Source organism: Meriones unguiculatus, chromosome 14 (genome assembly GCF_030254825.1).
Source record: "Meriones unguiculatus strain TT.TT164.6M chromosome 14, Bangor_MerUng_6.1, whole genome shotgun sequence".
NCBI lineage: Eukaryota > Metazoa > Chordata > Mammalia > Rodentia > Muridae > Meriones > Meriones unguiculatus.
The window spans coordinates 62,763,068-62,784,829 of NC_083361.1; the positions used below are offsets into that span (position 1 = coordinate 62,763,068).

The 21,762-nt window shown below is 47.4% G+C and overlaps 1 protein-coding gene across 5 annotated transcripts in view; it reads right to left on the bottom strand.

Moving 5' to 3' along the window:
* Slco3a1 (solute carrier organic anion transporter family member 3A1) overlaps window positions 1-21,762 on the bottom strand; it is a 284,954-nt gene that overhangs the window by 76,334 nt on the left and 186,858 nt on the right. For all 5 annotated transcript variants that reach the window (XM_060367352.1, XM_060367354.1, XM_060367353.1 and 2 more), the window contains exon 3: window positions 3,224-3,322. In XM_060367352.1, the coding sequence (XP_060223335.1) occupies window positions 3,224-3,322 (99 nt within the window). The remainder of the gene's footprint in view (window positions 1-3,223; window positions 3,323-21,762) is intronic.

The following is a 21,762-nucleotide window of genomic DNA, read 5'->3' on the forward strand; positions in this document are numbered from 1 at the left end:
TAACTGTGGGCCTGCATAACGGGGTGTTTTCCAGCAAAGGAGACTGCAGACAATAACACAATGTCACCTTGAAGACTAGCTTACAGAATACGATGGCTCCTTGCCTCGGGTGCTCTGGCTTATCCTCTCTACAGGATGATTGATGGCAGAGTCCAGGAGAGAGGATCAGGAGCGTCAGCCTGGCCACCGCCAGCATGGACTCTGAGGTGGAGCCTCTCCTTCTTGGTCCCTAAGAGGACTGCAGGTCGGGTTGGTAACTTGGTTGCATCCCACTACAGCTGAGACCCTGAGGGACTCCTGAGACGGAAGCCAGGTGTGGTGGCACACACCTTTAATCCCAGCACTAGGGGGGCAGAGGCAGACAGATCTCTGTGAGTTTGAGGCAGGCCTGTTCTACACAGCAAGTTCCAGGACAGCCAGGGCTACGCAGAGAAGCTCTGTCTTGAAAAACAAAACAAACAATCAAACAACAAACAAAAAGAACTATGAGACAAGATGTGTCCAGCATGAGTCACTCTGCGCATGGCGACACTGTCATGGACTTGCTTTGGTAATGAACTAGGATAGGACAGGGTGCATCGCTTCCGACCAGAGGCTTTAAGAACCTATATATGGTGTGAGGCCATTGGCTCTCTGCCTGGAGACTATAAACACCGAGATCAGGATACAGGTCTGTGGGCCTGGGCCCTGGAATGGCATGGTAAGCTAGCTCCCACCTCTTTCCAACGCTAATCTGTGTCCAACAGCTGATCTACAAAATTAATTTTCAGGGCTATTTGTCACAACACAGCCATGATGGGCAATCCCTTTTGCCAACCTGATGGGAGGTACCTGGGAAACAAGCCTCTGGGCATGCCTGTGAGGGACTGTCTAGATTTCGTTAACTGAGGTGGGAAGATATGCCCACTCGCCCATTCACCCACTCACCCATTGTGGGGTAGCAGCATGGTTGGGTTTCCCCCAGCATGAAGAAAAGGCATGAATTTGTGATGCTTTCCCGCCCTCTAGTGGTAAGAGGAAGCAACAACTCTAAAGCACCTTTAGGAAGGACTAGCTAAAGGAAATGTGATTCCAATACCCAATGATTATTACTTAGCTGTAAAGAAAAGTGAGATATGGATAAATAAGCAGAGCCAGAAATAATCATTGTGAGTGAGGTAACCCAAGCCCAATAAGAAAAATGCTATGTTCTTTCTTGTATGTGGGTGCTAGATCTGAAAGCTTGAATATGTGTGTTTAAACTGGAAAGCTCTAAAAACTAGAAAAGGGCCCTGGGGAGTGGGGAGGAAAGATCTCAAGGGGGTGGAACGTTATTTTCTGGTCATGACAAGGCTGTTGTACACACAGACTCAGTGGCTGTGACTATATACATAAGGGAAGGATGAGATCAAAATAGGCAAAATCCCAGCATGCACTGGGGGTGCTCATGAAGTCTTGCTCTTAGCTGAGAAGCTGCTGTCAACTGATGGTGGCTGTGGAGGAAGAGGAAGTGTTCATCAGGTATGTGGCCCCTGCAAGGCTACCCATGCTCTATCACATGCACATACAGGTGGTATGAAGTGGGTTCAGTGGGTTAGAAGGGGAGAGAGAGAAAGCTCATGAAGTTGTGAGGGAGATGAGGTGGATATGGGAGGACCTGGAGAAGAGAGGGAACAGGGGATGGACTTGATCCATCTATCATTATATGCATGTATGAAATTCTTGATTGAAAACCCCACTGCCAAGATGGCAGAAGACCATGAAGAGCAAAGATGATGGTTCACTGCTCCCCACTTCCCAACGATGGCTGCATCGTGGTAGGAGCCTCACACTGAATCTTCCTGCTGAATCTTCCTCACCAGGGCGGCCTTCTCCACGTTATAAACCAGAGTAAAGTTTTCCTCTCCTAAAATGCTTCCTATCAAGTGTTTCAGTTTGCTTTTCTGTTGCTGAGAGAAAACACTTTGACCAAAACAAAAAAAACCCATAAACCTGGGAAGAAAGGGGTTCATTTCATCATACATTTTTAGTCATAGTCCTTCACTGAGAGAAGTCAGGCCAGGAACTCAAGGCAGAAACCTGGAAGCAGGAGCTGAAGCAGACGCCATAGCAGGATGCTGCTGCTGGCTCATGCCCAGGCCCACATCCAGCCTAGAGAGCCCAGGCTACACAGTGGTCTAGGCCCTCCTATATCAGTCAACCATCAAGAAAATGCCCCACTAGCATCCCTGTCGGCCAATCTGATGGGGGCAACTTCTCATTGAATGTTCCCTCTTCCTGAGTGTGTCAAGTTCACAACCAAGATTAGCCAACCCATGAGACCCATTGTTGTATCACAGCAATGAATGAGATAAGTAACTAACATGAACAATATCGTTTAACCTGACAGCCTCACAGTTTAGCTGCAGACGCACAGGTGCAAAGCCCAGAGCAACTGAGAAACATATGTCTTCTTCCCATAAGAACACAGCAAACTTCGCTTAAGATAGTTTTGTTTTCATTTATGGTTTGCACGTGTCTTGTATTTGCACGTGTCTGTGTGTGCATGTGTCTACACACACACCTTTGGGAGCTGGGAGCTGGGGCCTTGTGGCAAAACTTACTTTGTTGTGGTGTGCCTTTGAAGAGGATATAGGGACCCTGGCTTCTTCCTCTCTCTTCCCTTCATCGCCACCATGTGGTAACTAGCTCTGCTATACCACTATCAAATTATCTATCTATCTATCTATCTATCTATCTATCTATCTATCTATCTATCATCTATCTATTCACTTTATATCCCTTCTTTCCTCCAAGCCCCTCCCTCTCTCCCTCTTCCCCCTATCGCATTCCCCCTCCAACCACCCTACATCAAATCGCATCAGGACTGGGTGAAGTTGCCCCTCCGGCGGGAAGTGATCGAAAGCAGGCAATGGAGTCCATGTCAGAGACAGCCCTCACTCCCCTTACTAGGAGACCCACATGAAGACTGAGCTGCCCATCATCTACATCTGTGTAGGGGGCCTACATCAAGCATTATCGTACCGGAGGCCCCCAAACAACAGCCAGACAAATGTAGGCTCAGAATAGACCCTTCTTGGTTTTTGACTCGATTGTCTCAGGCATATATGTCACAGTAATAGAAAGCCGAGCAGCACAAGAATATTCTTTAGTAGGAGGGTCTTAGAAAGCCATAGGCTAAGGACGCCTTTATGAGAATGGAAATGCTTATAGGCGTACTTAGCAACTACGATCTGCTCCTTACTTGTGTCAATGAAGACGGCATCCACGTAGATTTTGGTACAGAATGAGCCCAGAATAAACCCACAGGCTGGTCCAAATACCAACATCGTGAACAGGATTCCTGAAAGAAGAAAAGGAGAGGTCATGTTAAAACACAGAAGCCCTTCAAGGAGCAAAACCACCAAAGGTCCAAGAGATAATGCTACGTTGGCCAGATAAGAATCCTGGTTATTACAAATGGCATCCCAAGGAGCTAGTCAAAACACCAGAGAGGGGCACCAGTGTTTCTCATCTTTGAGAACCCCTCCCATGCCAATACTGTGTATCATGCTGGAGTTCCACAGGATGTTGTTTGTCTTAGCCTGTATTTCTAATTTTGAATCATGGGTATAAGTCTGGGGGGGGGGGTGCAATACATGTGAGTCCTGCTACCTCGGAGGTCAGAACAGCACTGAGTCGCTGGGAGCTGGAGTTAGAAGTGATTGTGAGCCACCTGGTGTTAATGCTGAGAACAAACGTGGCTCCTCTGCAAGAGAAGCAAGCACTGCCAACCACTGAGCCATCGTCTCCCCAGCCCCTCCACGAGAATTTGGTGGGCGGCTCTAACAAGGTATTCACAGGCCCCACTTCTCTAACCTTTAGAGCTTTGTGCCACACCGATCAGAGATACTAAAATAGTCCAAATCTACCACGGAGTAGCCTTTCCGCCCTCTGAAGGGGAGCGGTGTTGGACAGACGGCTCAGTTGGCAAAGCACCTTCTACGTTAGTGTAAGGACCTTCCTTTGGGTCCTTAGCATTCTCACAGGAGCCAACGGTGGCAGCCAGTCTCTACCCCCGGTACTAAGAAGGTGGAGGCATAAAGGTCCCTGGAACTCCTCAGTCACCGACCCTAGCTTATTTGGTTCAGTCAGGCACCCACCGCGGCTAAGAAAATAAGGAGTAGAGAACCAGGGAAGACAGCAGGTGTCAACCTGTATCTTCCACACGCACACACATTCATGTGCACAGGCACCCACATATATACATGCATAAGCCCTCCCTACATGCACATACACACTACACACACACACACCACAGATAAATTCTTTTGAGACAGGGTTTCTCTGTGTAGTCCTGACTGTCCTGGAATTCACTCTGTAGTCCAGGCTGTCCTTAAACTCAGAGACCACCCCCTCCGCCTCTGTTTCCCAACTGCTGGGATTAAAGGCATTCGCCGCCACCCCCACCTCACCCCCTCGGCACACAAAAGATTTTGAAAAGATTTTTACAACTCTGCTTTTATATTCATTTCAGCTATAAACACTTCTCCCCAACCCTCTCTCTTTTGGCTACAATTCCCGGCACGGATGCAAGCTCAAGAAAGAATTCTCGGGATGTGAGAAAAATCTAATCCATAAATTATTTTCAAATGCAGTGAAATATTTACAGTCTCTAAATATAATAAAGATCAAAATCCACACAAGGGTATACTTGGGAAGGAATGACTAGACATCGGATAATTTCATCTGTGGCACCTCCCCATTTCGGGATAACTGCCTACTGTCACTGGGATTATGGCTGTTTAGTACTCGAGCCTGTCTGTGACGCCGGAGACGGTGGCAGGCCTTGGCTCTGCATTTCCTTACCTGGCAAGTATCGTACAGAGGCTCTACACGAAACTTTTTGGATCGCTCTTGGAAAAGCACCGAGCCTAAAGCAAAACTCACAGGCTGTAACTGCTTAATACATTCAGTCTTCAGAGACATTTTCTGAGCGCTGATAAGAAATGATCCCCCAGCACCTGTGGATAAAGTGAAGCAGCAATCCCTCGCGACAGAGGCAGCCACTCAGTGTGGACAGCTGGTAAGGTATGCCCAAATAGATGGTCGAGAACAGTGGGTCTCCTTGGGAGTCAGTGTCCTACTGGGAGCCTGAGCTCACAGGAGGACTGGCTCCTCAGGAGGCTCACTGGGGGCGTGCCTTATACAGGTTCATTTTATTCCCCAACCTGTCCTATCAGTCACTCCGCTTCCTGCCCACCACGAAGCCAGCAGCTCTGTCCCGCCATGCCCTTCTGCTGGGGCATTCTCCCTCACGGCAGGTCTAAAATCAATGGAACCCAAGTGACCGTGTCTGTGAGAAAGGCCCTCTCACATCAGACCTCTGACCACAAGAGCTCAAATAAGTCCTTTGTCCTCTAAGGTGCTTCTCCAGGTGTTCTGTCACAGCAATGTGACCTGTGTAACACACCCACAAGCTCCTTCTCTGAGCCAAGCATGGCCCTCAGGCTTGGGGACTGACTTACGGAAAGGCCGAAAAGAAAACTTCTGACGCTACAGGCCCAAGTTCAGATGTTTCTGTGTGTCTGGCAAAGGAAACCAGGTCTTTACAAACAGGAGCCCAGAGCCCCAAAGCAATCACTTGATCTTGCCCTGTGACAGTTAGACAGACACAATGAAAAAACCGTGTTTTGTATCACAAGAATAGACTGCTAGAAAGAAATTAATCTGTTTTGAAATACTCTAAGGACAGCCTCAGACCCCAAATCTCCCAGCTATTCTTATTTAAGGGGGAAACGTGTTAACTTTCCAAAGGAACAATATCCACACAGCGAGCATGTGAGTCCGCTTTGTCACGGGACAGACAGATTATGACAGCTGAACAAAGACTAGAGCACACACTGATGTCTGCACGTGGTGTGTGTCTGTGTGTTTGTGGTATGTGTGCATGGTGTGTGCGCATGTGTTGTGTGGGTGGCAGGTGTGTGTATGTATGCATGGTGTCTGTGAGAATGATACTATGCTCTATCACTGTGGCACTCCCCTAGCCCTTCTGGGGACCAGGTGGCTCCTCCTCAGAGAGGTGTCCCAGTAGGCATGCTGGTTTTGGAGCGTTTTCTATGGACAGCCCAACAGTGTGATGTGGAAAGGGCCCTCTCATATCAGGAGGCACTGATCTCAGATGGAGAAGCCTTGGAGCAAGGCCCTGGGTCCTGAAGGACAGTCAAGGGTCTGAGGCGCACAAGGATCTCACAGAGATCCTGTGAATTTGTTTCCCTAGCTCTCCTTATTATCAAGATGTGTGCTCTTTTTCTCTCTCTCTTTTTCTTTCTTTTTTTTTTTTTTTAAGTAAAACTACTTCAACATGTTCTGCTGTGAAGCAAGAGGCAATTTCAGACACAGGGCTATAGCACCCTTGTCCCTAGTCTCGGGAATGAATTTATTGCTGGTCTTTCACAGTTGTGGCTCAAGAGTGCACTCTGCTGTCCACTTGGCTTCTGTACACCATGGGAAGGGCATTCGGTGGAAGAGAAGGAGAAAGGAAGCCAGGAAACCAGGAAGCCAGAGTTGTTGTCTTTCTCCTATTATGGGTTGATGTGTTCTTGAACATAACTTCCTTGTCTGCTGCAAGTAGCTAAAACGCATCACAAGGGACCAGAAGCCACGGTTCTCCAGTCCGTTAAGGGGCCGTACGAGTGAGGGCTGGATAGCCTGGACTGAAAACCCAGATCTACTATTTTCTATCCTCACCAGTGCTCCCTTGCTTCCTAGTGGCAACACGGTTGCAAGGAGGAAGCAGCACAACAGGAGGGAACGGAGGATGCTGGCGGCGAGGCTGTGACTTCCTTGAACTCAGCGCATATCTGCCAAATTGGGGCCTGAGGGACCTTGAGTCACCCCTCCCCACCAACTCACCGGATATGGTGGAGTAACTGTTAAAAGCAGCTTTGTGTGTGTGTGTATGTGTGTGTGTGTGTTAGTTTATATGTACATGTCTGCACCTAGGTGTATGTATGTATAGCATGTGCACTGAAGTGCCTGAGTAGGCTGGGAGAGGGCACCAGGTTACAGGCGTGAGTCACCACCCGTCCTGGATGTTTGGAACCAGACTCAGATCCTGTCCAGGAGCAGCAAGTGCTCTCGACTGCTCAATCCTCTTTCCATATCCATGGTTTCAGGATGGGCTCACACTACCCCGTCCTATGATTTCCTGACCTTTTCATTTTGTTTTTAGTGTAACAGATGTATTTTTCCTTGATTTTTTTGATACTATAATATAGTTTTATCACTTCCCCTTTTCCTCCCTCCCCTCCCCTTCCCTCCTAGCCCTCCCATACACCCTTTTTTGATCTTTTTCAAATCCATGTCCTCTTTATTTTTCATTAATTGTTGTTGGTGTGTAGGGGTTGGGTGGGGGCGAATGTCCCTGTCTTTGTCTCTCTGCATGTATGATTTTTTCTACAGCTTCTACAAGGGAAAGCACTTGGAGATATCATTCAGTGGTAAGCAATGAAAGTAGCACGTTAGACTTTTAACTACCATCTGTCAGTCAACAGCGTGTTCTGGACATGTACCCTGTGCCACAACAGACACCTTGGTCCTTATGCGGTTTGCATTCTAGAAGCTGAAAGGCAACAAACCAGCCAGTCTACCATGTTCTTTTAGTGGCAATAGCACAAGACAAGAACAGGTAACTGCAGCTAGGGCAAGCGGTTTCACATGCAAATTCTATGTTGCTCTTTTGATAGGAAAAATAAAGCCCCTCCTAAGGCATCCATAACTCCTATCCTCAAGAAAATGTGTAATTAAAGTCACCAATAAGGTAAATTGTGTGTGTGTGTTGAGTGTGTAAATGTGGGTGTGTGGACACATACACAGTGTACATGCATGTGTGTAGAGGTACTTGTGGAGGCCAGAGGTTAATGCTGTGTGTCTTTCTTGGATGTTCTCCCCTTTACGGAAATGGGTCTCTAATTGGAGCACCCCCCCCCCCCCCGTGTGGAAAAGGTGCCACTCCAGAGGGAATGTTCTTGTTCTTTTAACTTTGTGGCTCAAGAGTGCCCTCTGCTGTCCGCCTGGTTTATGTACACTGCGGGAAGGGCGTTCCCTGGAAGAGCTGGTCTGGCTAGCCACTGTGAGATGAGGATTCCCTGTCTGTGCTCCTTAAGTACTCCTACCAGATGTGGAGGATATAGAAGATTCAGGGTAGGAGCCACGGTGACAGACCAGAGAGATGGCGTCAAGAAAAAGAGCAGACCACTCACACTGCCTTTGAGCAAGACAAAAACATTCATCTTTCGAGAAAGGATTTCGCTCTGTCCATTCTGATTTTAGTGGCCTGTTACGGACTTGAGATCTCCAGAATTATTAGATAGTAGTGCTTAAAGTCACTCTCTCTGTGGCCTATTATGGGCATGCAAATCAATTGCTTTGGCAAAACTTTGCCAGTATCTAAAAACAGTCGAGGATAAATCAGCCCTTTGACTTGTGGTTCTTGTTCTAAGGAAGTAGTCCATAAACAGTGTGCCCATGTATACTGGAAGACACACCCAACAATGCTCCCAACAACACCCTGAGAGACCCCTGATCTAAAAAGGAAATGTCTGCTCAGATAACTCGGGGTCTCTAACATTCTGTAATTTTTTTTTTTTTAATGTAGCAAAAACCGCAGATCCCTTACAGAATGATCACTGCCAGCCAAGTCACAATAACTATGGACAAATCTTAACGAACACAAGGGGTCTAAGTCTGTATATCCAGGTCTGGGATTGCAAAATAAAACAAGCGAGCTGTAGCCAGGGAGACAGGCTATGCTGGAGACTGGGAAGCTACCTCCTACAGAAGTTAGGACTGAAGCCACCAGGGGGGACAGAAAGTGAAATATTATCGCCATCATTACATTTGTGTGTGTGTGTGTGTGTGTGTGTGTGTATGTGTGTGTGAGAGAGAGAGAGAGAGAGAGAGAGAGAATACCATACCCTTTCTCCATTTCTCATTGGAGGATGATCTGAGGCTAGAGCAGTAACAGAGGAGGAAAGCTCACCAGTGTATTCCCGAACACTGACCCTGGCTGGGTGGTCAGGGCCTGATACGCCAGCTGTGCTGCCTTTGGAAAGCTCTGGCCTCCACATGCTCATCTTAGAGTGGCTGTTCTAAAAGCCCCTGCCTTGCAGGGCTGCTTTTGCGGTTTAAGTGATTAATGAACATCAAAGGCCTTTCACAGCTTGTGTAAAGAGCTTGATACGTTTTTTTTTTTCCTCGTGATTGTCAAGAACGCACACGTCAGCATCTCTATCATCCGGAGAGAAACACTGATGTGCATTTAGCTAAGCCCTGCTAGGCTGTTCCTGTGTGGAAGGTTCATTTTTAAAGGAGTAATTAGAGAAGACTGACACAGATTTCCTAATGACTAAAATCCCAAGAACAAACGAGAAAAAATTTAAAAGACTTTCTTTTTTAAAAAAACTGTGTGTATGTGTGTATGAGAGAAAGAGAGAGAGAGAGAGAGCAAGTGAGCAGGAGAGCATTTGTATATATGATGTGTGTATGTGTATACATATGTTTGAATGTGTGAGTGCAGACACACAACTGCCTCAGTGCACACATGGGGACATAAGACAGTCTTGGGTATTCATCTCACCGCCCACCTTGTTTGCCACAGCGTCTCTTAGCCCTCCCTCACTATGGATACCCGTAGAACAGGCCGCCAGCTTTTGGGGGGAATCTCTCCTTTCATCTTACAACCACTGGAATCTGGCTTTACATGGGTTCTAAACTCAGGAGCTCACACTTGGGAGGCAAACACTTTTCCCTCTGAGTCACCTCTCCAGTCCCTGAAGACTGTATCTGAAGAGCAGAATTTCAGAGAGCGCATCAGCGTCGAGGTGCCAATCAAAGGGAAATCAAGCAGCAGGCGCTCTTGGCTGTCCTTGAGAAAGTGGGGGAGGATCTAATGCCCAGCCTCAGGAGGGCATCAGAAGACAGAGGTCTCCTGTGACAGCCTTGACTTCTTCACCACGCTGAGACATCACAGGGTGGGGAAAGGCAGAGCTGAACATTCTGCACATGACAAAAACTTGGACCTTTGAAGGCAAGTGGTTTTCTCGGGAGAGATGCAGAAACTGCTCTCAGAAAGTGTGGCATCCTCTGGGCTGGCACATCCTGGAGACTGCTTCTGCCCCCTTGGGAGGAAAGTGATCCAACTCATGACTAGTTTCTGTAGCTGTAAAAGTAATGCGCTCTGAAAGCAGAGCCCCGCTAACCCTGCCACTCCATCTGATAAAAGGCGTGGTCCAGGAACAATTCTGAGAAGTATGGCTAAGGATTATGACGAGAAACTCAGAGAGGTGAGTTAGCAGCTCTCAGGACACCCGAAGTCTACAAGGCGGGGGAAGATATGGCCTTGAGACCTAGGAACTGGTTCTACAAAATGCTAACATGGCAACAGAGAAAGAGTGCTATTGAATTGGTCAGAACCAGCCACTCTGGCTCATGCCTCAATTCTAGATGACCAGTGATACCCCAGTGACTATTAGACACAAGTGGGTGCCCACAACATGATGGGTGTCACCTAGAACTGCATCAGGATTGAAGAGTTTGGGGAGAATGGCCTTGACAGCTGCCCCTGCTGAGTGTGTTTCTGTAGCTGGGCTGCCTTCCAATTAACCCTGCCCTTTGGTGGGACTAGGAAACTCAGGCAGGCTGTGACTCCTCCCACTAGAGGGCAGCACCAGACTGGAAAAGAAGGTGCTCCCAGCATGTAAAAGCTCTTCAGGCTCTACTTGCCAGCAGCAAGTGAAACCTGTAGTCAGAATGGTGGTTGCTCTCCTCATCTCACACTGGCCTTCCTTGCCCTGGATTTATACAAATACAGTCCCTCAGGTTGAAAATTCTCCCCTCTTAGGGCGCCTTCTGCATGCAATGCGCATGAATAAAACATGATCCCTAAACAGCAGGAAGCCTGCAAGACACACAATACGTATTTATCTATTGCTCACTGCCCACATCCTGACAGCATTTTAACCGAGGTGCTTGAGTCCGAGGAGTAGGAGGAGGGAAAGAAGGCAAGGAGGGGTGGCAACCATTTATCCAGCCAGACAGTGCACAATTTATGTAATAGAATTATCCCTGTTTGCAAAGTTTATAAAGACAACACAGCACAGGCCACATGGTACATGACACAGGCAGGGCTCATGCGTCCCTTTCCATGGTCTCATACCTCTTAAGTCAGACTTATCACTAAACTTAAATACTGACGAAGGCAGACTAGGATACTGCCTGGGCACTTCTCTCCCCATCCCAGTCGTACAGCTACTTTTCTTGTCCATGTGACCAGATAACCTGACAAAGGAAAGATTCCTTTTGGCTCATGGTTTGAGGGTACAGTGTGCCTGGCAGGACAGCACAGCGGTGGGAGTTGGTGTCTGTGGCTTCAAGAGCTCTGGGCTACTTGCTCAGGTCTGAATGGATAGAAAGAGAGAGCGTGTCTCCAGCACCACAACAGATACATGCTGATTTTTCGTGTGAGGAAAACGAGCCACAGCAAGATCCAACTCAAGACTGGTCTGCCATGGGCAGTAAGTGGAAATAAGAAGGAAGAGGATGTAAGGAAAGTGAGGAAAACGGAGAAGAGGGCAGTACATGGTACAGACGGGCAAAGGCAGAGAGGCAGGAGCCTAGGATGTCATGTGGATGATGGGAGGAAGCCCCAGCCAGCAGTCTGTGGTATAGCTTGGCGGGGCAGGCTGAGGTTAGCAGTCAGGCCATAGAAGGACTGGTGTGTGGAGCAAAGGTGGTTCCTGGCCTCACACACGTGCACCGCAAGATTTAACCTCGTGAACAATAAACCTACAGACAGCACACACATGCATTGAAAAGGAAGGCTAGCTGAGGTACAGAGGGTAGCAGGCTGAGAGCATTTGCTGGGCTTCAGGTGACTGGACTGCAGGAGATCCTGTATCTCATGTCCCCTCTGTCCCAGGTGGCATTGCGTGCTGAACTCCCAGGGTCAGCAGCAGTGAGGACTTAGAAGCCCAGGTGGGTTGTTTAGTGTCACTGGGCATGCAAATGCTAAATACCCCAAGATCTGGTTGCAGTCCAGAGGGGTATGTTCTCACACCCACTGAATGATGTTGTGTAAACTTTGCTCCCCGATATTCTCTGATTGGTTAAAAAAAGTCACTGACAGCCAATTACTGGACACAATAGAGGTAGGCAGAGCATCAGTTACCTTGGCTGGGAGATTGCAGGGAGGGACCACAAGGCCAGGAAGAGAAGTAGAAGGTGAGAGAGAGAAGGAAAAAGGAGAAAGAGGACGTGGCCTCATAGAGCAGGTCCAGCCCAGACAGGACGACTTATTGACAAGTCATTTGGGGAGTGTGGCTGGGACGCAGCCAGACTAGCTTAGAAAACTAGCTGGAATCATACTTGCCCAGTTGTTGTGCTGAGGCTGTTTAAATAAAGCAGTAGTTCTCTGTCTCAAATTATTGTGGGGTAGCCAGGTCAAAGGACAGCCCCCCTAGAGTTTAATAAATATTCAACAACAATGACCTGAGACTGTCTTCACCGTGGGGAATGGAGCCCACTGTCATCTCTGTCTAACCCCAACGAGGCAGCAGTTACTACAACACTAAAATCTCTCTTCACTCAATGCTTCCTGGGCGCCAAGGCTTGGAAGACTGTTAAATACCTACAACAACACTGAGACAAAGAAGGTGACATGGGGAAATTTAGAGTACCAGCCCGCAGGCACCTGACAGGATAGAAGCCTCTCCTACTTGTCACTCCCAAGGGAGAAAAACAACAACAGGATGGCTGTGACCCACAGAAATCCTTCTAGTAAGTTCTAAAGGAACCAGTCTCTTTGTAGGGCTCTGAAAATGAGGATTTGGCCATGGCCCAACTGTTGCTGAGAACCTGTTGTGAGGGAAACAGAACTGAGCTTGAGTTTGATGGAACTCCACTCAGGATAGGCTTCTCAATCACAGAGTGGAGGTCGTTGTCCCCACGTCCACCTATCCATCCATCCATCCCTCAAGCCTCTGGTGGAAATGGTGGTAAAGCACCATCACCGGAAATTGTCACTAGAGGGAGCTAGAAACCTTCACATGCCAAAGAACTTCCCCTCCCTGATGTGCTTTCCAAGGCTAGGCTGGAGGGTTTACAGATTCCTCTGAAGGTGGCTCACAGCCTAGAGGTCACCAAATGAGGGGAGGGCTGTGGTCATTAGTGAGTATCTTCATCAAAACACCTAGGAAGTGAAGAGAGGTCTTTACCCTAACAGGCCTTGCAGGCTGCACTTGCCTAGACTGACCTCTGGAAAACTTGGCAACTCAAACTCTCCTCTTTTAAAACTGTAAGGATTTTGATATTTCATTAGGAACATTCAGAATGATGTAGTGCAGCTGTGAATTCTGGGTGGACTAGCCTCTAAAAGTAGGCCAGAGATAGCAAGCCGGGGCAGGGGCAGGGGCAGGGGCAGGGGCAGGGGCAGGGGCAGGGAGAGAGGCCAACTGAAGCCTTCTGCTGAGTACGGGCGATGCAGGGTGGGAATGCCCCAACTCTGTCCTGAGGCAGGAATCCCTCTGAACTACATCCTGCATCCAGAAGCACTGATAAGGAACAAGGGCTGAGCTGCAGCTGCAGAGACCCCCTCCTGGCTGGGAGGGAGGGCTGGAGTCTCCAGGACCCAAACAGAAGAAGCAGACTGCAGAGGTTGACCGCCAGGTGAGCCAACTGTGGGGAGCAGCTGTGATCTCGAGCCTCCCCAGCCATGCCTCCAGCAGTGCCAAGACACCAAGCGTTTTGTTTGAAGAATTGTGGCAAGAGAGTAAGGGTGTGTGTGTGTGAAATGCTAATTTCACCCTGATTTATCATCAAGAAGGACAAGGCTGTTTGCTGACATGACAGACTGGTGATTTTTGAAGCCTGGCGAAATCCAAGGATGGATTATTAAACCCTGGATTTATGTGTTGTGTGAGCAGGGAGCTGTTTTGCCGTCAGGTGTGGACAGGGTTCAGCGGGACAAAGTCAAGCCACACCAACTTCATTTCCTCTGTGGTTTTTTGATAGGGTCAGAGGCTGATTAGAGTGGGGAAAGCCATAAACACACTGTGTGGGGAGGCAAGTACAGACTGGACAAACTGCTTGCTCAGTGCTTAAGAGAGGGAAAAAAATGCATAGGGCCAGAATGAGAGCTAGCTGAAGCACGTAGAGCAAGCAGAGCAGGGGGTGATGGGGGGGAGGGGGAGTGTGCCTGGCCAAGCTGAACAGGGGTCTGTGATGTGCCCAGGAGCTTTTTTCTAACCTGCTTTATCTATGCATGCAATGAAACACATCTATCCAATGTGGTCATTTGAAAGAGGCAAAGACAATAAACTAAAGACAGAACATGGATCCAGGATGAATAAAACAGGCTAAATCTGTGGACAGGAGAGGTGTAATGTACCCACCATTCACATGCAGGTGCCTGAGGACAGGCTGATCAAAGGCATGGTGCACTAGATCTTCTGGGTAGGAGGAATTTCACTTGACAACAATCTTAGAATACAGCCCTATCAGGGAAGCAGTTATCCTAAACTCCAGTGTAACTTACATGCATTGACAGAGCCAGAGGGCAAGGAGTGGGCCCCTTGATCTCACACAGTCATTCAAATGACATTGAGATAGGGCCACTGCCAAGTTGCCTTATCCCCTGGACGGGTACTTGGGAGAGGGAGGGATCTCAGTGATGCACCGAGTAAAGAGACAGATACAGAAGGTTCAGCCTTCAAAAGAATGAGCAGGAGGCATGACTGAAATGCCCCCATGGGAGGGAGGGGGACCAAGAACTCATCCTCTGGGCTTCTCTGCATAATCCAAAGGTAGATCCTTGATCTAGTTATGACAAGGCAAATGACCAGACAGTTCAGATACAGGGAAGCAGAGTATCCCGAGGCTACTGATGGCCTCCCTACCAGGCATGTTCCAGGGAGCCCATACACCTGGGTAGCTGACTAGAAGAGAGAGAAGATTACTGCTAATTAGGTGGCTTTCAAGATCCTGAGATATTCATCTGGGCATACTGGCAGCCATCTCTTAGTTTCTCATATGTCCGGATCTGTACGATGCAGAATCCTCGTCAACTTCTCCATAACCAGCTATGTGAAGAAGCATCCTCCCAAAGGGACCGAAATGGCTGCACACAGCACTGTATGAGTGCGGGGTACAGGAACCTACTGGAAACGGTGTCAACACCTGGCTGCCAACCCGTCTACTGATTTCTCAAGAGGCCCACACCTCACCAGTAGCAGCCACTGGATTTCACTGCACCTTCAGTCTCCAAAAACCACATTTCTGGAAAACTCTTCTATGAAGACATTTTTTTTTTTTGTTCCTCTAGGAATTTGAGACATGGCACTCCAGTTCAGACTGAGAGTGAGGAAGAGAAGTTGCTGAACAGAAACTGCCGTGGGAAAGGCAACAGGACAGGCAGCAGGACGGGGCAGCTGGCATGACAGGTCAAATGGCAGGCCTTTGGACCACACCATGTCCACCTTGACTGTGGGCAGGGATCTCCAGGGCCCACCTGAGAACAGAAATGGAGTGAGCATTTCCATGCAAGCCTTTTTATGTTAGAAAAACACTTCTGACTTGGCCTGGAGATAGGAAGGGAGGAGCGAGTTGTACAAAACACTGGTTCTGCTCTGTGACTCAGTCTGTGGACATATCACATCTGAAACTCTGGGCAGGCAACAACTGCAGCATATTATTATTTTTTAATTCTAGAAAAAAGAGCAGCTAGAAAGTTTTGGTGTTCAACAGGTTGCCTATGACAAAATTCTTAAAGTCTAGAGCAGTGGTTCTCAACCGGGGCAGTTTTGTCCCCATAGGACTTTCAGTTAATCCTGGAGCGAAGAGCATTGATCATGACCTAGGATTGTTGATTTCATTTCAACCTCACACAAACACAGCGGTACATACAATATTTTATTTCTCTTAGACACAGATGCCATACTGTCTTGCCCAAGCTGTCACCTGCCTTAGCCCCTGTCCTAGCCTATGACTTTCACTCAAATACTCCCCAAACCTTTCTGTTAAAGCTTTAGTTTCAGGGCTCTTTAAAACTGGGGTTCCCATGCAGAAGGTGGGGAGAAGAAGCTGAATGGATAGATACAACTGAAGGATACTACTGAAGAAGCTGACATAACTTGGGGTCCCCATAGCTTTTTGTTTTGTTTTGTATGCTAGGTAGATTTCTACATAAAGTTCTTAAGAGGGATGAATAGTTGGTATCCTACCCCTAATATGACAAGATCCCACAACCTGTGAAAATGATCTTATTTTGAAAAAAAAAAAAAGTGTCTTTTCAGATATAATCATGTTAAGAATCTGGGGGTCAGATGATCATGGGTAAACTCTTTCAGCACCCAAATGCAAGCATCTTTAATATAGAAATGAAGAAGAGACAGGAGGAGGAAAAGATGCCATGTGAAAGCATCCACAAATCAAGAATGCCTGAACCTATCTAAATCCAAAAAGTATAGAAGGTTCTCCCTCGGAGCTTTTGGAGGGAATGTGCTTGCTGACATGACTTTGGGTTTCTTCTGGTCTTGAGACACATGAGAGAGAGAATGACTGTCTGTTGTTCCAACTTACTAACTAGGCTGTGGTAACTTGTTGTGACATGGTCAATCTATCTCTATATCATATATATCTGTATCTATCTATATCTATACCATCCATCTATCCATCTGTCTGTCTATCTATCCATCTGTCTGTCTATCTATCTGTCTATCTATCTATCTGTATGTATCCTCTATATGTCTGTAGTCTGTCTGTCTGTAAAGATACCTATTGCCAAAATTTGGAGGCTATAGCCTTCACTGGCTTTTCTCTGAGGTCTTCTATTTACCTGTGTCTAATACAGAGGCACACATAATTAATCCTAAACATGGTGGAGTAAACAATGATTTGGCTAAATCACCTTTTAAGAATATGATTCAAAATCCAGTGAAGGAAAAACAATTAAAGAACAAGACAAATCGAACCACCCCTGTGTTGGCTAACCTCCACTATAGATCTAGAATCACCAAGGAATCTGCCTCTGGGTAAGCATGTCTGTGAGGAAGTTTCTAGACTGAGTTAATTGAACTGACAAGACCCACCCTAACTGTGGGCAGCACCATCTTATGGGCTGGAGCCTTGGAGTAGATAAAAAGGAGACAGTGAGCTGAGGTTCAGCATTTACACTTTTCTGCTTCCTGACCATGACCAGCTGCCCCATGGTCCCGCTGCCATCCCTCTCCGAAGTGATAGACTGTACTATGTCACTATGAGCCAGAGTAAACCCTTTCTTTCTTAGGTTCCTTTGGTTAGGGGCATTTTGTCACAGTATCAAGACAAGCTACTAGCACACCCCTCCCCCCAATGAAGGGAGGCTGTGCTATTTAGGATTGCTGCTCCTCTTTTCTCTCAAGATACCTTTGTTTTTTCACTATCTAAAACCCTTTGAAGCTTATCAACTAAAACAAAAACAACAAACAAACAAACAAAACAAAACCACAAAAACAAAACAAACAAACAAAAAAACAAAACACCAACAACTCAGGAGTAGCACATGCCTCTGACATGTGCTTTGTTAAAGGCTAAAAGGGGTGTGTAAGCTCCTTTACTTCTGGTTCCAAAACTCTCCACCCTGTCTTCTGAATCCTTTGGCCAGCCATCTTTCATGGGGCCTGTCACAAGAGCTGACTAGTGTCACTAACTTACCCTGGCAGTTGAAAAAAGAGGACCTCTAGTTAAGAGCCTCCCCTGGTCCTAATCAAGTTACTCAGTAAAAGGGGCCAAAGCTCATCACACTCAAGCCCCCACAACACACCTGAGACACAGCCAGTGTCATTCATGTACCAGGAATGACTGTAAAAACAGGTACCAATGGCCTGTCATCACAAACTATTCGGCTCACTAAATAAATGGGAGACACCAGAGAAGGCTCAGCTTTTCATTCCCAGCACTCTGCCAAAGTTTGGCTATGAGTCTCCACCTCTGCTTTGATACCTTGATCAGCAGAGTCTTTCAGAGGCCATTTGTGGTAGGCTCCTGTTTCCTGTCTTCTGCTTCCAATGTCTATTGCATTTGTCCTTCTGAATGAGGATTGAGCATCTTCCCTAGGGTCTTCCTTGTTGTTTAGCTTCTTTAGGAGTATAGATTTTAGTATGTTTATCCTGTGTTATTAGGCTAATACCCACTTATAAGTGAATATGTACCATGTGTGTCTTTTTGCTTCTGGGTTCTGAAGGCCGAGGGGAAAAGTGACAAGTGTTCAGAACGCACTAGTGAAACATTATGGACAAAGGAGAACAGACACCCTACCAAGAAAGAGCTGCTCTGTCACAGTGACCCTCACTGTCATCCTAGAACCTTCTATCAGGATGAGTACTTGGGGCCATCAGGTACCCTGTGCAACCTCATGCCAGGGGCAGTGTTCCTGGTAACACTTTGCTCTCACATGCTAAACCCTGCCTCTGACATGTGCTTTGTTAAAGGCTAAAAGGGGTGTGTAAGCTCCTTTACTTCTGGTTCCAAAACTCTCCACCCTGTCTTCTGAATCCTTTCCAGCTGAGAGGATTCTGTTCACTCATCTGTAACCCCAAAGACTGGGAGATGGCCCAACTCAGGGCTACCCCACCTATGTCCACACCCCAGAGATTGGGGACAGGGCCCACAACAACCAGCTTTCTGGGAAACAACGTTAGGGATGGGCTGTTTTTCTCTCTCCCACCTCTGTGAACACCAATTCCTCAAGGTCTTACTCAGGCTGTTGCCCTAAACACTGATTGCAAAGGTTCTGCCTTAAGCCCACTTCTCACCCCAGTGTCCCCAGGCTTGCTTTCTCCTCTCCATAGTTCCTTCTTTAAAAAAATTGTTATCATTTATTACAATTTATTCTATTTGTATCCCGGCTGTGGCCCCCTCGCTCATCTCCTCGAAATCCCACCCTCCCTCCCTCTTCTCCCCCTATGACCCTCCCCTAGTCCACTGATAGGGAAGGTCCTCCTCCCTTTCTATTTGACCCTAGCTTATCAGGTCTCATCAGGACTAGTTGCACTCTCTTCCTCTGTGGCCTGGCAAGGCTGCACCCCCACCCCAGGGGGAAGTGATTAGAAATCGTGAAATTTGTAGGCAAACGGTGGGAACTAGAAAAGATCATCTTGAGTGAGGTAACCCAGAAGCAAAAAGACACACATGGTACATATTCACTTATGAGTGGGTATTAGCCTAATAACACAGGATAAACATACTAAAATCTATACTCCTAAAGAAGCTAAACAACAAGGAAGACCCTAGGGAAGATGCTCAATCCTCATTCAGAAGGACAAATGCAATAGACATTGGAAGCAGAAGACAGGGAACAGGAGCCTACCACAAATGGCCTCTGAAAGACTCTGCTGATCGAGGTATTGAAGCAGAGGCGGAGACTCATAGCCAAACTTTGGGCAGAGTGCTGGGAATCTTATGAAAGAAAGGGGAGACAGAAAGACCTAGAGGGGACAGGAGCTCCAAAAGGGGACTAACAGAGCTAAAAAAGAAAAATGATACCCCAACCAAAGACAATGCATGGAGACAACCTAAAACCCGGGCTCAGATGTAGCCCATAGACTCAATATCCAGTTGGGGTCCCTAGTAAGGGGACCAGGGGCTTTCTCTGGCATGAACTCAGTGACAGGCTCTTTCCATAGTTCTTAACAAGTTCCAAGAAAAGGGTTCAGAAGAGTTGAATGCTTGACCCCCAGATTTCTGTTTTTCTTTCTGTCTTACATCACCGTGTCTCTGCACTTTTCGCAGTGTGTACGTGCGTGCGTCTATTTGATGGTGGAATGGCTGACATAAACTTTACCATCTGAACTACTCTATTTGTAAGGGAACGGTGCACTCACACTCGTGCAATCAATCTCTACAACTCTCTTTCAAAAGATAATTTTAAAGGATGCCAATTCCAACTTGAAAAGAACAGACCAGAATAATGAAGGTCCGGATACCCATCACTAGCCATAGCCATCATCATCCTCACCTTCCTATGATTCCTCACCTTCCCCTCTTGTCCTGCGGGTTATTAGTGTCCATCCCAGTTACCACCTCAGCCGTAAGCACTGTAGCATCTTTAAAAGATGACATGACAGACACAATGATGCCCTCATACCCCAACATCTAATGCTGATTCTGGAAGGTTGTTTAGCTTTCATGGCCATAACTTATTGCATCCTGAAAACATTTTTTTTTTTTTTTTTGTAAGTGGGAGGTGTCTCTAAAACCAACTTTGCAGACCGGTAAGCAGCGGGACGCTAACAAGCCCAAGTGATTTCATAAGAAAGCCACTGGTATGATAAGTCTGGTTTTATGAATCAGAGGCCACGTGATCTTTCCGCTCTGCTTTCACCTCTCTGAGGGGCGGGTGCCTTGCTTGGAGAGCAGCTGGTTCTGAATGAGCTTCATGCCCACACAGCACAGCCTTCAGTCTTCATTGTGTTCTGCCCTTCCTGAAGCCGAGTGGGACTCTACCCTGGGTGGCTTCTTTTAATGTTCTTTATTTTTCTTACTTTAACAGTATGAAGTTATGGCTGTACTCACGTTAACGACTTTCTGCTTTCTTCGCAGTCTTTTGGGAGAGAGGCAGGAAAGGAACGACAGACCTTGTTGCCTGGGTGGATTCTCCAGCACAGTCGCTCCGGGGAGGGCATTCCCCAGTGATTCACGGTGACTCATTCATAACTTTGCCAGCAGAGCTCAGCAGAGAAGGCAAAAGCAAAGGAATTCTAATCACTGAAGACTGCTTCCTCCCCAAGAGCACTGGGCTCCCACAATGGGGTCCCTCTGGCCTTGGAATCTTTCATCTGGGGGTGGATTTTGACTGGGGAGGGTTAGAAGTGCACACTGAAATCTCTGCATTCATGGGATAATACTGCCAGCGTATAACAAACTTGTGGGTGCCAAAGACATCTTCCTCAGACCCTCCCTTCCAAGAAGAAGACTGCAGTTCAGCATTGATCCAAAAACAGCAGAAGATGACCTCTCACTGAGAACCACGGTCTCAGCCTTCTGTGTGCATTAGTTCTCCAACTCCTATCACACTGCATCCGAAGTACCTACGTGTACATCTAGGTTAGTCTTTTTGGGGCAGGGTCTTTGAATCCCAATCCTATGGTCACAAATGGTATGTTATTTCTGGATTGAGGGGGGCACACTGTCCTGGGCATCTCAGGTACTTAGATGGACGCTCTTCCTCCAGTCATGATAACCCAAATTGCCCAGATATTGCCCAGGATCCCAGGGAGAGTAGAAATGTGCCTGATGGAAACCCCCTGATTCACAGCACAGACCAAGGTGGCCTTCGAGCTCCCTCTTAGTTCCCTTTGTTTCAATAATACCCAGCATGGTCGACTAGGAGTAGAAGTCTCACAGTATGTATGGATTCCTACGTACTGCCCTGGGAAGCAGGTTGGGAGTATAGTGTACTACACATGGGAAGGTTCTGGTTCTCATTTCTACCACTGGTAGGGACATGGCACATGAGCGCAGATACACACTTCCCAAACCCTAATGAAGGGAAGGGAAGAGAATTGGGAGCTCAAAAGAGGAGCTGCTCTGGATCCCCCCAGCTTTCTGGCTCTGACAGCCAAGGAACCAGGCAGATAAGGCTACAAAGACAGAACACTCTAAATGCCTGCAGATGTTAATGATAGAGGAGCATGTTGTGAGGTACACTTCAGTCTGGGGCCTCAGTGCTGCCTGAAAACTGCCTGGAGCTCTGTGGTCCTACCACGC